The sequence below is a fragment of the Merops nubicus genome, unplaced genomic scaffold, assembly GCF_000691845.1.
Source record: "Merops nubicus isolate BGI_N331 unplaced genomic scaffold, ASM69184v1 scaffold29969, whole genome shotgun sequence".
NCBI lineage: Eukaryota > Metazoa > Chordata > Aves > Coraciiformes > Meropidae > Merops > Merops nubicus.
In genome coordinates this window covers 1,316-17,638 of record NW_008633509.1, presented here as the reverse complement: position 1 = coordinate 17,638, position 16,323 = coordinate 1,316, and the positions used below count along the sequence as shown (strand labels likewise).

At 42.0% G+C, this 16,323-nt stretch overlaps 1 protein-coding gene across 1 annotated transcript; it reads right to left on the bottom strand.

Moving 5' to 3' along the window:
* Nucleotides 1-2,268: 2,268 nt before the first annotated feature.
* Nucleotides 2,269-15,557, bottom strand: SLC25A43 (solute carrier family 25, member 43; the record flags this gene model as incomplete). The annotated part of the gene is made up of 4 exons (XM_008948280.1): nt 2,269-2,633; nt 3,765-3,899; nt 14,156-14,328; nt 15,316-15,557. Coding segments are annotated over 4 exons (754 nt in total), but the record flags the coding sequence as incomplete, so codon positions are not given.
* Nucleotides 15,558-16,323: the final 766 nt, after the last annotated feature.

Here is a 16,323-nt window from a genome sequence, read left to right as displayed (position 1 = left end):
CCAGAGCTGCAGGCACCGTCCGGCGCTCCTCCATCAGCCGCACCGCGGGGACAGCCGCCGCACCGCCTCCCACCCACCGCCTCCATCGCTCGGCTGCGTCCCGGCGCCACTGGAGCTACCTCTGCATCGCCTCCCTCGTAACCGCTTCTTCATCACCGCACGCTGCTTTACATGTTAGTGAGCCGCTCCTCAAGCACTTAGTTTTGGTGCCGTCTTAAATATTTTAGTGTTACCCGTTGGGAGATTTCTCACACACAGATGTGATTACACAAAGTTTGGCTGATGAAAGGTTAGCACGTGATTTATAGGTCAGTCATGGGTACATTACAATACAAAAGTGTTATTAGCATATCAGAAACAAGTCAGAAGTAACTTTGACTCACTTGACTCTGCAGTTCTTTGAAGAGCTGATCAGACATTCATGTGCACCTACCACTCAATCTTTGTAATCTATTTAGAAATACAACATTAGTAACAAACATACAGGTATGCCTGGGCAAGGTGAGGGCACTCTTTAGAAATCCATTCCTTCCCAACATGCTCACAAGTCACATTTCCTTATTCATACCTCTCAAATAAGTCTCAGTACTAGTACCTGCACTGTGCAGATGAGGAAACTGAGGCACAGAGAAACATGTTCACTAGGCAGGTTGATTGGAAGGCCAAAAGCACTTAGAGCCTCAGGGTGATGCATGAACCACCAGACCTCCTCTCTACCATCTTAACTTCTGCAATCAATTCTTACATTTCTTCTCTAAGAAGAAAACCAGTATGAAGCACCACTGCAGAACTGAGCAAGCCCACTAAGAGAGATACTGCATGACCTCACGTGTAGGGTATATCAGTGTACAGTTCTAGGTGCAAGGCAGACCTTAAATGATCTCAAATCTTTTTGCAAATCTCTCTCCATAGTCACAGAGTAGTTCTGCACCAGTCTGTCATTGCCTTATCCTGCTGTGAACTGGCCCAACCAAGCAGTTTCTCAGATACACTTATTTCCACCCATCAGACACATAAACAGTAGAAAAAACACACACACAAAAATCCATGTAAACCAGGAGGCAAATGCTGTGCTGAGCCCAGGCTGCTGCGGGCAGGGCAGGAGCATGGCTGCTGTGCACACACCTTACTGAGCTGCTGTGGTTCACACAGTGCCACAGCCCCGGCTGGTGGGACACGCTGCAGAAGGCAGAGCTGCCTTCCCACATGGACACAAGGTTTAAGGTTTTCCATCAGAAGGCTCTAGGATGGGGCTGTTCCACTGCTCTACTTCTACAAAGGAACCAGAGTAATAGCAAAGGTCCTCAGGTATAACACAGAGATGATCTTTTATTGTCCAAAAGCTTCTTAGACTGGTCAAAGGCCTATGAATTGCACTGGCACTGGCAATAGCCTTGAGGTCTTGCACGGAGGTTCCTATCTACAGAAACTATCTGTGGCTCCTGGATCACAGCAGTGAAAGTGGAAAAATCACAGGCTGTGCTCACAGTGCTCTTCTGCTGGCGAGTTCTGAGCAGCACAGTAGGCCTGGGTCTGTGCACAGGAACTAAAAAGTAGTTTAATATAAAAATAGAGCTTTAAGAATACCAAAACAACATGACAATGTTTGTGGCTCTCAAATATCTAACACATTCAAGAACTGCATTTTTCAGGAAATTTTTCAGTTAGAGAACTTCTTCAAAACCTGAAACAAGTCACATACACGTAGTAACAACACAGGAGAAAGGGGTGAGGATTTTCTAGTATGCACTTAGGTTTCCAAGATTGTCATTCCAGTGTGTTCCAGTTCGTTTTGCACATCACCATTCTGTTTGCAAAAGCACAGATGCAGCAGCAATATTTTTATCTTTACGCCAAAGTTTTATACAAAATTATTCTCAAGTCTCAAAAACTGAAGAGTAGATTCTGGAGTGTGACTGAACTGAGACTAATTCTTACATCTGCAGAATGCCATGTCCACACAGTATCACTAAAAATAGAAATTGCAGTAAAATTATTGCCTGTTTTATGTATTTTAGTCTGTTTATCATTTTTGGTTGACACAGTATCTCAGATTTTTTTTTTTTAAATTCATTTTCATTTTGTGAATATTTTTTAAGGTACAATTTATACTCTCATCTCAGTTCTTTTGCTTTTCTGCAAGTGGTTTTATCTCAAAATGGCTATTCAGTATTGAAAAGCACCCAGAAAAATGTAATTTCAAGTTCCAATAGCACAGTGGAACTAGTTGCATCTCTCCTCTTCAGTATATCCTTGCTATTTGTATTGTTTATATCCAATCAGCAAGTGAGATACAAGACCTATCCACTCCCAACACTGGTGTCTCAGTACTAAAACCATGCAAGCACTCTAGTACCTGTAGTTCAGCCTGTCTTTCTTGCAAAGTTCCTCAAAAAAGGTAGTATGTCTATCTGAAATGGACACTGACATCAGTTTTCAAGTGCTGGTTTCCTTGGCTCAAAGTTTTCCATTCGGAGGAGCTTTAATTCTCTCAGTTCTTGTGGCTGTAAACTCTGGTCCACACCAGGAGTTAGCTTGTAATTTAAAGGGGATTCAATATAACCGTTTCTGTACAGACAGACCCGCTTGCAGAATTCAAAGGTGCTAAACATAACACCAAAGTATGGGACAATCTGAGAAAATAAAAAAAGAAAAAGCTATGTCAGATAAAAACAACAGTATTAGATTTAGTAGTAGCATTCTTAGGTCAGACGTTTTAAAAAAGGATGCTTATAGAATTTCAAATCTGACCTGATCTGCTAATAGAGCTGTGCTCATTTATGTAAAATCAGTCCCACCTCAAAAGAGGCTGGCACCTGCAGCATGCTAGAAGTGAGTTATTACTGGTACATAACTAGTAATAACAATATTGTGATTAACAGGAACTGTGCTAGCCTATAGATCATCACAACTTGTCAAATCATAGAATCCTTTAGGTTGGAAGAGACATTTAAGATCATCAAATCCAGCCATATACCTCAAATACCTCAGCAAATCCCAATAGGAAACTCAGGATTTATTCTACGTACAACAAAGTGACTGAACAATTTTCTTCTTTTGCTTCATGCAGAATCAGCAGCTCTGGTGCCACGTGGCTTTATACCAGCCAAGGCAGGGCCAGGGCCAGGCACAGGCAGGCCATCACAATCAATCATCTTGTCACTCAATTAGCACTCCTTAGTGGTGCTCCATGCAGGTAATCCTCACGGCAGCACTATAAAATGTATTTATATAAACTAAATTACCTTCTCTTTAAGCTACTGTGCTTTATTTCATGCTTTCAACTCCACAAGGGCTGCAGTTACTGATACACAGGCATTGAATAGCTGCTTGGGAAAACCACATTTGCCTTCTGGGGAAGTGGCTTATACAAGCACAGTTTTCTTTCCAGCTTGGTACAAGTCAAGTTGCTGGAGCACAGTTGAGAAGCAGAGCTTGTTTAGCTTTCCAAAGTGGATCACTTGCAACCCCCATCCACACCCTACCCTGTGTGTTAGCAGCACTCCCTTCTCTAAAGATGTTTGAATGGACTTGAAAGCAGTGTCATCTAGAAGGCAAGCCTACATTTTGGGAAATATGATCAAAGCAAGTTCCAAAGCTGGTTTATAACCTGCCTGAGGTTATATCTGCTTTGTCACAGACTCTGTCTTCTACGAGCTGCTTATAAGTGCAGAGGCATGTCATATGCTTTATCACCCCAACTGTCCAAAATTGTGTCTTGATTACTTCAGGATAGTCTGATTGGGATGAGAGCAGAACCTCACCTTGAGCAGACTGGGCGTGAGACCGCTCCAAAGCCCGAGCACACCTTTGTTCTTCACGGTTTGCCGGAAACAGTCAGCCATGCCAGTAAAGTAGACATCAACTGCTCCATAGTGGGGGAGCCAAGGACTCTGGGCCTGTTCAAGAGACACCCAGACAGATATAGAACAAGCAAAGGAAAACCAGAACAATTAAAGACAATTATTTTCTCCATTCTGTAGGTCAGCAGTTGGTGCCCACGCTCCTGTATCTTTGTTATATGTCAGTTGATCCAGACTGGTTACAGTTAGCTTGGGAGCATCCTGCTGAACTGCAGCTACATTTCCAACTGCAGTATAGACAGTGTCTGTTCCCATGGAAGAGGTGTAGCAGGTCATTTTTAACAGCAAAATCCTTCCTTCATTAATCTCCTACTGCATTAGCACAGACAGGATAACCTGACCTGGAATAATCCCATCCTCACCCATCTGTGCACATGCAGCCATGGGTTTATTTTACACTGACAAATGAGGGTTTCACTTGGCAAATGAGGCTTCTCAGCCAGGGGTGTGTGGGGACCCCAGGACACAGGCTGATGCCTTGTGCACGCAAGCTGATCACCACAGGGCTGGAGTTTGATAAAATGGGACTTGCAGAGCTGAGTGGTGAATATGGGTATCATTATCCCCTCACTGATCTGAAACACCATGTGGTGTAGCATTTTTTCCCCTCCTTGGCCAGACGGACCTACAGTTTCACGCTGGTGCTAAGCCTATGACAAGTCTCATAAATCAACAAGTGGTGATGACATTTTCTAGATGCTGCAGCTATAGAATTTCAAATACTTGGCAACTTAGATGCTGGAAATGGGAACAGATCAAAATTCGTGCTCAGGTATGTAAATGAAGTTGCTAATCAAATAGTTTTAATGGTGTTACATCTCCTTGCACTACTGGCATGTCTACTACCAAAATTTAGAAGCTAACAAAAAGCTCCTAATAACCCCACACACTAACTTCACAGTCTCCTTTATCTACAAACAAAATCACATACCATGATTTTTTCCTCACTTTTTTTTGTGCATGACTGAAATGCACGTGAAATACTTCTGATGGCATGTAACAGGTAAAACCATAGTTTCTTTTTGACAGGGCTCTGGGAGGTGATTTTGGGAAAGCAGCTGTCTGCACTGAGAAAGAAAGCAACAGGCTTCCACCATATCCTTATGTCTTATCTTCTGGGTGCCTTTTATCATGTCCTGGCTCTCTTACCCCAGACAAGAGCAGGGCTGATGATTTAATTAATTAAATCTCTGGGTCTGTTATTTAAGGGGTATAAGGATTTTAAAAGAAACAGCTAAATCCAGCAGTGACAAATTGAGAAATAACTTTCCAAGCCTTGATCCAAAGTACTTGAGAAACTCAAGTACTCAAGACTCTCAAAACTGTCCTGTAGAAGATGCCAAGTGCTGTAACTGAGACCTCAGGACCCTCTTCCACTAAGAATGGTAAAATTCACACCACTGATGAAGAGCACTCAGGAGATATAAGTATCCTTAAAAATTCAACAGCAGTCATAGAAAAGATGGATTCAAACCTCTCTTCTGCTTTCTGGACTTTCAGCCCGATTCCCTGAGTTTTTTTGGTAAAGGAAGTTATAGGCAGTGAAGCAGTGAAGAGTTCAGGAAAGCAGTAATGCTGCTAATGTGTGCTCCCCTTCCTTTTTAAGTCTCTGTGGTAGGCAGGGCATGACCTGTCAGAATTAACTGCGTGAGTTTGATTTAATCCCCTTCCCTGTCGTAGGCACTGCAGAGGCACTACCGAGGGGTTCTCATTACAGTGCTCCTGCCTACAACACCAAGACAGCCAACAAGCACACGGCAGGTTTCACCAACATTCTGCATGTAGTAAGCATATGGAAGACAGTTAAAAACAAAGAGGTAAGTCAAACCCCCAGCTTTCTAATTTGCCTACAGCCACTGACATCTTAAGAGATTTACTGAGAGATTATTTATAGTAACATTCACCATAGTTACAGCCATATTCAAGATCTCAGTCTGTGGGGTGAAGTATGCTTCCCCAGTCCTTCTGTTGTACAGCAGCATGTTTCTAAGATCCTACAAACAGTATTTGAATAACAATTGTCCACAGAATCTCAGAATCACCCACCACAAAAGGAAAACTAAAAATATTATCTGCCTGTAGTTAAAACTTCAGTATTTTGGAACACAGTTAAACCAAGTTAAAATGTGTTAATCAAAGAAAAATAATAGAACAGGAAGGTGTTTCATTTAGCACTGCTTTTAATGAAAAATATAGCTGTGTTCTGCACCATCTAAGGACATCTACAACACTGCAATTCCTCACAACTGCCTTATGGCACCAGAGCCAGAAAATGAAGCATCAGATCAAACTAGTTTCTCTACCTTTTTTTCAGAAACCTCCTATGACATACAAATCAAACAGCTAATTTCATACCCAGAAGATCAGGTTTACAACAGAGACATTTTATCCCATGCACTTCAAAGCAGCTCAAGTTCCCTTCTTTTGATACTCCTTTACACTCTGGGCAGCTGCATGGAAATCTGTTTGTTTTAACATTTTTAAAGATTCTTCCCCTTACCCAGTTGTGGTTGTCTCATGCTGCAGAAAGCTGGAGATAAAGTACAGCTCACTGCACTCACAACAGAGCCAAGCTGTTAGTCATGGTGGTAGGGGGAATAAGCTGAGAATCTTTTTGCCTCTGATGGATGATGGGTTCTCTGAATGATTAAAGAATTATCTCCATCTGCTCTCTCACAAAACCTGCACTCACATTTTTTTATATAAACAAAATATTTAAATATGGGTGAAGTGTCATGAAAAAAACCAAGCTGTTACCTGCAGACTCTTCAGACACCAACTCTTCCGTTGTCTGCATCATGAGGTGACTGACAAAACAACACAGTCCCATTTTGGGAACTAATCTCACAGACCCTGATAAAGATTTCCCATTCCATGACCTCCCCCAGCCCCTCTCCTGCTCCTCTGTTCCTCTCTGGATTGAAGGATAGATGCAATTCACCACAGCTACAGTGGGATCCATGTCCACGAACAGATCAATCACTTGAACCCTTCCAAGGCTCACAGTAACCACCCAGGCACCCAGCAGAGACCACCAGGTCAGGAGATGACAGACACAGTGGTTAGGCCACTTAAGAATGAGCTCAGAGCTGTGCAGAAACAAAATCCCCACTTGCACTTGAGGACACTTTGGTTTGCAACTATCTGAATTTACATACATCCTGAGACTATTTGGAAATACTTCCCTCTCAAACAATGTACTTTATTTCCCCCTTCCCTGTCATAACGTTTGCTGGTACAAAGATTTGCTATTTATTTCTTTTTGGGTATGCAGTACTATCAGCACAGAGTATGAAAGATCAGCTAATAGTGAATAGCTGCCATAGGTCCACGCTAACCTGATGGCACATATAGTAGAATTCCTTGTTATTTATGTATTTTCAACAGATCCAAGTGTCCTACACTTCTGATCAATTAAAAAAAAAAAAGTACAGGAAGGCACTTTACAACACACCTCAAGAATTCATGCTCTTAATCTGGAAGCTAAAATAAGAAGTCTTTGTAGTCTGGGTTAATAAGGTCACATGTAATGGGCAAGTGGAATTGTAGTTCAAAGCAAACTGAAGGACAAAGATTGCAGTTTTCATTCAAGCAAATGCCACTACAGTCAACAGAAATTTCACTCAGGCGAAGGCTGAATGTTTGAAAGAGTATTTCATTCTACTCAAATGGAGAAAAAGGCATTCATTCTCTTGGGCTAATCAGTCCTTTCTCCTGGAGGGGACCCTTACTTGGCAGTCATCGTCTCTTCTGTGTCAGTGGTTTGGTAATGCTGAGTTACCTCTGGCTAAAGTCCACCAATGGTACTCAGGCATGTAGGAAGGTGAACAATGACAAACTATCAGGAGGCAACCAGTTCCAGAGCAGCTGACCTCCAGCTCCCTGCACTCTAGGAACATGTTGTCCCCTCCTCTGTAACCTGAACTGGGGCCAGATTATCTCACCTTTCCTGCGTAGCTGGTGCAAAAGTACTCACGTTAGCAGTAACAGTCATAGCTGTCACTCTGGGCACACTGCTGTCCTCACTGAAATCTCTGGCTGCAATAGTTGTGTACACAGAGCAATGTACCCTAACTGGTGTCAGGCCATGGCAGCTGGGTGAGCTGACTGAGTTTAAAAAGGTGGGCTGAGTTGCCACCCCATCTGATTTGCCCCAAAGCAGATTAAAGAGCTCTCTCTCACACCACACTGATCCCAGAGCTGTGGAGGCTGTAAGAGGCTGGCGGCCGTGATCAGCTGGCACTGCCAAATCTAGGACTGGGAGCAGTGGTGGCCACTTCAGTGCCTGGGAAAAACATCTGGAGAGAACTGCATTCTGTCCTCCCTCAGACCTCCTGTGTTTCAAATTGCTATACAGTGTGTTCTCTGGCCTTTTTTTTTTCTCCCCACAGACTAGTGTACTGCAGTGCCAGCCTACTGCTGTAATCCACCTCAGAGCATGTATTACACACTTATCACACCACAGCTCCTTGCATGAACAGAGTTAAAGTCCACTAGACACAGCATGAACCGTCACAGGGCAGACCTGACTGTTTACATCAGCCCAGTCCTGCTTCCAGTTCTCAATTTACAATTTTCCCCCTCTTATCCAATTTTCCCACTGGCACTGTTCAGTGTTTCAACCTCACAGGCAGGCAGTCTTCATGATTCTCTGCTGTGGAAGTCTGGGAATCTATGAGAAATGCTTCTGAGGTTTGTTCAAATGCACAAAAGCTGATCTAGGCTGTTAGGGAAGATGAGCCCATGTCATACTCAGTAGCTTTTTTCAGGCACTCTCTCAGTGGACTGGATCCCAAAGCAGTAGGGCACTATTCTGCAACAGCCTCAGAAAGAGTGGTATAAAAATACTTTTCCAGAAACAGCAGTGAAACAATACAAACATGCTGGTAGCTCAGAGCATTTAGACACAGGGAAAAGAGGAGAAGTAAGGAAGGGGATTTTACCAAAACCAGAATCTGATGTCTATTACCTATTTGCTAATAACCAGGGGAGCCATGCTGGGCCCAAATTCAAGTATTACCCAGGGCATGAGGTCCTGGCTGATGCCTGAACCCAGCAGCAAGGAGAAGAGGAGCATGAGGTCATAGGGAAAAGTAAGAAAGGTAAGAACTTACACTGCAGCTTCCACCTGTGGTGAAATATTTTTGGAATTTCACCTCTACTTGTGCACTTGTAACTTTCTTAAGGTTTTGTGAACACTATCTCTGAAACCTACACTCCTCTGTCAAGTTTAGTTGAAGTTGAACAGCAGGATCAAAAGTTATTGGGGAGCAAGGACAGACAGCTAACAACCATATAAGCCTTACTTCCACAGGAAATCACACTAAAAGTAGTAATATTGCTCCTTATTTGCTTCCACACTAGGGAATTTGCCACTCTTTATGGAATTTGCCACTCTGTGGTCAAATGGCTGCAACTCTGAAAATTTTCAAGGCTTAGGCTTCCATGCTGTGTTGGTTATTAAAAGGTCTCCCTGCATGAAGTCTCAGAGCACATATGCTTTTGCAATGTCGTGTGAACCACATGACCCAAAAAGGATTTCTTATTTTTAAACTGGGTTATGACTCCAGTAATTTTCATATTCCCAGCTGACAAGAACACAGATCTCACAAACAGCAGGGACATTACAGCTTGAGAGCTTCCAGAGGCTGCCATGCCCACACCAGTGGCCACCTTCAGTGACAGATCACTCTTTACAAGTTTCACATGTTTAAGCAGTGCAGGAGCACTGTCTCCTCATTTCAGTAAGGAAAAGGTGCTTTTCTAATGAACGTTTATAATTTCCTTTGACTTCAGACTAGAAAACTGCCAACAGGGCACAACACTGCATTTACTTTAAACAGGCTGCCTCACAAAGGGAATGACTGGTTCATTTTCTCCAGGTTGCTAAGAACTCAGAGCATTTACATCATATTTCACACGTGCAGAGCAACTTGTGTTCCAAAGAACCAAAAAAAACCCCCAGCAACTATGCCCAAAACGCATTGCAGACTTAGAGGCAGCAGAGGCCTAACGGATTGATTTTTGTCACTGAAAAAGAGGGCACCTCTTGGGTGATGCATGGCAACAGTCAACACTAACTAAAACCAACAAGCCTGTTTATGGCAGTGGGGAGAATTCAAAGCCTGGATTTTAGAACAGAAAGATCACTACTTAGCAGTGCTTTCCCCAGAGAGATGTCCTCACAGCTTGAAGATGCTGTGTAGTCAACACCAAAAATATGCTGCACTATATTTAAAGTATGCTTATTCTATATTACAAGAATTTGGTGGTAAAGCTATACCTCAGTAGCATTTAATGGTGAAGGAGAGCTTTAAACAAGTTTTAGTCACAGAAATTAAAAAAAAATTATACCATCAAAATATGGGGACAGGACTGAGCTTCTGCAAATCATACAAAGTTTGTTCATGTAAGCAGCTGAGGAGTATCTGTGAAACTTCAGGGTCATCTCTGTGCAGTTTGCCTAACAAAACGACCAAAGTCACAGATCAATTTGGAATGAAGGCTGAGGAGTGTCAGCCAAGGGTATCTGAGCTTCCCTCTGAGAGTCATGTGCACAGAGGGAAGTGCCAAACTTGGGTATTAGGTTTGCATTGACCATTTGCATGTCTGTAGATTTTCAGTTCTACGCATAGCCTGGGATTGGTGTCATTCTAATAATAATCTTCTGTACAGCATGTAACAGCTCTAAATTCATCTTCCCTTACTGAAAAGCCAGAGCTCAGTCCAAGATGCATTTATGAAGGTCATCATAGGCAAAAAAAAATTAGGTAGGGAAGTGGAAACCTATTACCAGCGCTTCCCTTAGACCCAGACTCATTCATAAGCAGGTGTTTCCCTGCTTAGGTAATAAAAAAAAAGAGAAAGAAAAAAATTTTTAAAATTTATCCCATGCAAGTCTGCAAGGTAAAAGTGCAGTACTTCATTATCTCTTAGATACTGGATTTAACAGGAAACAGGGTATTGTCAGGTAAGGAAGGCAGGCCAAAAATAACAGTCAGAAGGATATAAAGATCAGTAAGCTTTTGTTCAGAAACTGATACAGCATAAGCAAGAGTCAGAAAAGCATTTAATACAAAACATCCCTTTGAATAACCCTCTCCTTCACTAGTCCCCTTCTACAGATAGACAAAAAAAGCTGTATTTCCATACTGAAACATGCATACAGTACCTCTTAATTCTCTAACATGCCAATCAGGAGCAAAGTGAAAAAAGGAAGACAAAGGAATAAAATTAGGGCAAGTACAACACAGAGGGCTCACATATTCAGTAAGACTCGCTCATATTAATTAACATTTCATTTTAGAAGAATATTCAAGTATATTTAGCAAATGCAGCATCATTGTAAAAAAATAAAGAACCAAACCAAGAAACAGTGAACATGACAAAGATAATTCTAGTAGCAGGGGGAAAGAAGCCACGGTTACAGAGCAAATCTGACATCATTAAGTCACCACCAAAACAGAGGAAGAATTGTTCACTGACAGTCAGCTCCTACTCCCACTGATGTCAATGACAGAAGCTGCTGACGTCAGAAGTGTAGGATTCAGATACGTACAATGAGAAAGGATGAAACTAAATTACTACAATTTAGATTAAAAATAACACCTTATCATTTCTCCCATATTCCAGTCTGTGCAAACAATTCAAACATTGTCTAGGTGAGGAGATGAATGGAGCTAACTCTGCCAAAATTGCCCAGCATGTCAGATAAAGCTTGTCATCTGAACTGAGTATCTGGTCTCAGGTTTGTACTCCACACCAGAATTAGAGAAGACAGCCTCGTGTCCTAGTTTCTCAGTTTTTGAAGCTCCTGAGACTGCCTTACAGATCCCTGGTTCCCCATCACCAGCAGGTTCACTGGAAAAGTCCTCTTTGGCAACATACTACCTCCCTCTGTCAGATCAGTGGGACAGGAGGGAAGGAAGAAGAACCTGATGCTGACCTCCACAATGTGCTGGGTTCCTCTTCATGCATGAAACCAATGTGCACTGCTTCAAAACAAAGCCAGGATTTCCCTGCATGTGCTGCAGAGCACACACCAGGCCCGGGGTAACTGAAGGCTTTGGTGCTTCCCTCCTTCTGTCACCTAGAAAGGTGAATCACTGCATGGAGGCTGATCTGAACATGATATCTGAGAAAGCCTGTGATCAGAAGTATCTGTTTCCCTGCGTTCCACAGAACAGTGAAACGCCTTGAAGCTCTGTGTCCATCTCCCTCTCACACCCCCTTCCTTATTCTCCCCCTTTCCAGGTTACTTTCCAGGATACCTTTTCTGGTGCTCTCCTAGACATTCCTCTCTTCTGACCACCACACTACAAACTGAACATGCCGGCCAGCAAGCACAAAGCAGAGCTCACCCCTGCAAAGCTGGGCCATACCCTGCTGCTAACTGTGGAAAAAACAAGTTCTTGGATGACCTTATACGAGTTTCAGTCAGCATTTAGAATCAGCTTGGGTGTAATTTAAAACAAGTCTCTGTGACTTATGTCACTTCCAATACCAAACAAAATATGGGCAGCTAGTTCTTCTAGAACACCTTTGCCTTCTCCCATGCCTTCAGAATAAACCACTGAACAGGAGATGTTTCTCCAAGCTTGGAAAATCGCTCTTCAGTCGTTGCAATTCATCTTCGAGGAAAAAACTCTTTCTGTTGTTGAGCCCTTTTTCCATCCAAGATATTTTTGGCATATTCACTTCCTACATATTTAGGCAATAAATCTAGTTCCCTTCTTATTTCTAGAAGTGCCAATCAGATGCTTTAAGCATCCCTTTGGTGAAAGAGTACAGCCTAGTGGCAGGAAAATGAACGGTGGGGCTGTTCCACTTCTCACCTATCAAGACAAAGCTTGGCACAGAACTTAACATCACACTGAATGTTGAAGTAACTTTTATATTGACAGAAAACATTAAAATGTAAATATCAGAGTAAATGCCTTTCTTTATTCTTTAGGACAACAGTACTGCTGTGAGATTAAGGATATAAAGAAAACGAGGACTTGTAAGGAGTAATTGCTTTTCTTAGACCCATTGACACAGCTGGAAAAAATGGTCAAGTTTTCATGTTCAGAATGTCTTTCTCACCCGAGATGTTTTCTGTGATACCTGACGAAAGGGCCTAGGTTAAAGCTTGACTTCTGGACACACCAGCTACATGAGCTGGTCTAATACAAGACATTACTTCTGCTGAGGTCCTCTGTTACAAGACTGAGAGAGGACAATGAAAGCTTCTCTGTCACTGGATCTGAGCCCTGTCTGAAAAAAAGGAACCTGGGGTGCAGGGAAGGGGAATTCACAGTTTCACTGACCTTTTGTTAGTTTGTGACTTACCAGCCAGGCTACCACTTCATGAAGGGGATGGGGAGCTATACAATGCTGCCACCCCAACTGACTGCTTTTTTTATAAGATCACAAAAGCCTCCCATAAATCTGCAGTCCCACGAACTAGGCTTAAAGAACACAGTCATATGCCCCAGCCAGAGAGCCACTAGATGATGACAGCTATTCACTGTCACTCTACTGATGAGGTTCTAACAAAAAAATCAACATTATCAAGTGAATTATGTCAGTGAGATGGAAGCTGTGAAGTAGTGGTTGTTTTGTGGGTTTTGGTGTTTGTTTTTTTATTTCCTTTTTTTTTTAGACCATTATTACTTAACTTCCAGGAGAAGGGATCAGTAAGATAATAGAAAATTATATAGTAACTTGATCTAATAATTCTTGTGTTGCTGATGCTCCAGGAAAGCAACAGCACCAGCAACTGGGAACTCACTAGTTAACCAGAAGAGTCAGAAATAAGAACAAGGATAGTTCTGAGCCTTCAGACAGTATTTGCTATAGGAGTCTCTTGTGGTTGCCAGTATGTAGGTCGGGCATAAATGTAAGACGCACAGGCTCTGAAAATGACATGGATCTCCTCCATCCTGGCTACCACCAAGGGGACTGAATGCCTGTGTGAGACTGAAGGTTTGCCAGTTCTGAACTGTGAGAACTAGATGGAATTCCTACGAAAAAGAAAATAAAACTAAGGACACAAAGCCCATGACCATAACCCACCTTAAAAGTGTAATAACACACTTGTAACATGAACTGCCAGATGTTAAAAAGAAACAATAAGCAGACAAACAAGAAAAGAAAAAAACAAGCCCAAAACCCAACCAACTTAAAACCAAGCCTCTGTAGACTATTGGTAAGAGAAATAAAGTGTCAGTCATGATCATCTGCCTGGTCTTGTCCCAAGCTCCTGCAACAAGCACCTACAACAAAGTACTAGTGACACGAATGCTCTGTACCTGCATCTTCCTCTTGACAGTCTCAAAGGGGAAAGAAAGTGTCTGTGCCACCCCAGCTGCTACACAGCCATTTATGAAGTTCTGAAGAGGAGTGAAATGAACTATTGGTTCTCGCCAGATTTTGTCCAGATTGATGTAAACAAAGAATGAGCCTGCAGAAAATGGGACAGCACCTAGAAAGCAAAGCAGACAGGTTTAAATCAGCACACTGTATGCTAAGAAAACAGAGCTGCTCATCAGGTAACCTAGAAAGATGGGATGAGTCACTGCCAGTACACACCACACGTTGCTCAAAGCTGATCAATATTTTGAAGAACTTTACTTTTTAGTCACTGATTTCCCACCAAACATCCATATTGTAGCATCTAGATGTGCTGATAGGGGCATACATTTATATACTAAAATGTGCATATTGTCAGAATTATCAACTGCTTTAGTCTTATGACAGGTCAGCTCTTTCTTTGGTTTCCCTTTTTTGTGAGAAGCTCTTTCTCCAGTCCAACCCAAGCCCGGCACTTGTATGAATAAACAGTGTTTCCTCTTCAGTCGAGCTGATGAGGGACAATTCTGTCCTCTCCTGTTTCTTTCGTGCTCTCATCAATTTTGTAGTGGGATTACATATTATTTTGCATTTTTTTTTATAATATATTGTGGAAAAGTGGACTCAAAGTTAAATGGCATTTTTAAAAGATATGGAGAGTAAAGAAATAATTAAAAAGTCATTTTTTGTAGAGAGAGAATATGAATCTTCACTTTTCACATCACTTATACATCACTGCTCATGGTTTCAGTGAACAGCCAGGGAGACACTCTCACATTAAGGCAGTAGCAACACCACATGTATATATTTTTAAATCTATTTTTTTAAGAGTTAAATGGTGAAAGTCTTGCATCCAAGCACAACCAAATCATCAATAAAGGAAAGAAAAGAGTATTTTGTTGAACATTTGACTATACATAAAATCCTATGCACTGGGTCATAATTTGAATCAATAAAGCTGCTGCAGAGGTAATCAGCAGTGCCACGCCCTGTAAATCTACACACCTTCTACAGAAAAGCATTACTATTTACTTTTGAAATCAGGTGAGTAAATGGACATGCCACATAGCTGCAACCAGTAATGTGCAATGGTGATTTTTCCCCATTATCATTATTTTACCTAAAATAGCTGGTGAAACGCCACGGTAGAGCGCACGGAGTCCTTCTTGATGATAGATTTTGTAAAAAGCATGAAGAATCCCTTCATAAGATGGTTCCAGTCGGTTCTGCACAATGAGTCGTGTCTTGATGACATCAGTGGGGTAAGTCACGATGGTTGCAACCATGCCAGCCAGGCTTCCTGCCATTATGGCTCTCCAGTGGGAAATATGGCCCAGCTCATCCGTGAAAAGGATAACAAGTCTAGAGCAAACACAGAAAACAGGTACTATTAATGACAGGAAAAAAACACATGAAAAATTAAGGCAGACTATTCTTGATGTAATTGTTCTGCTCACGAGCCCCTTCAGCTGCAGGAGCTGAAGCTTTAACACGTATTCCATCCAAGACCTTACTATATATAACACTACACAAGCACCAGAAGCTCTGTGAAACAGAACGTGTGAATGCACAAGTGTGAGCAGTCCAGAAATATGCCTAGGGAGCCCAAAGAGATTTTGAGTAAATCCACACTGTTCAGAAACACAGAAGATGTAGTAAACAACCAAGTCGGGCATTGGAATGTATAACTCTGCAAAAACAATTTGCTCTGATTTTAGTGTTGCTGATCTCAAATACTTCCAGTACTCAAAAGAGCTTTTTTGAGGCAGCTTGCATTGCTCTACCTGCATCACAGTTCCCAGTACAGACTAAGCTCACCTAATTTGAGTTGTGGTATCATGATGGAGGTCCAGAGCACCAGTTCAACAATGAAAAAAATCTTTGAAGATACAGAGGCTAATTGTTCAGAGGAGTCACTTTATTGCTTTGCAAGAGGCTTTTAAAGTCATATTTGACCACGGAATCATTTATATTTCCATCTACATTATTCAAAACATGTCTGCAAGAAATTCTCTGATCCCCAGACATCAGTTGGAAACGTTGGTCCAACCCCCCAGTTGAAGTTATCATGTGAGAAGAAATACATAGATAAAATCATCACAGGCAAGAACCTTGCTCTGCTGCTTAT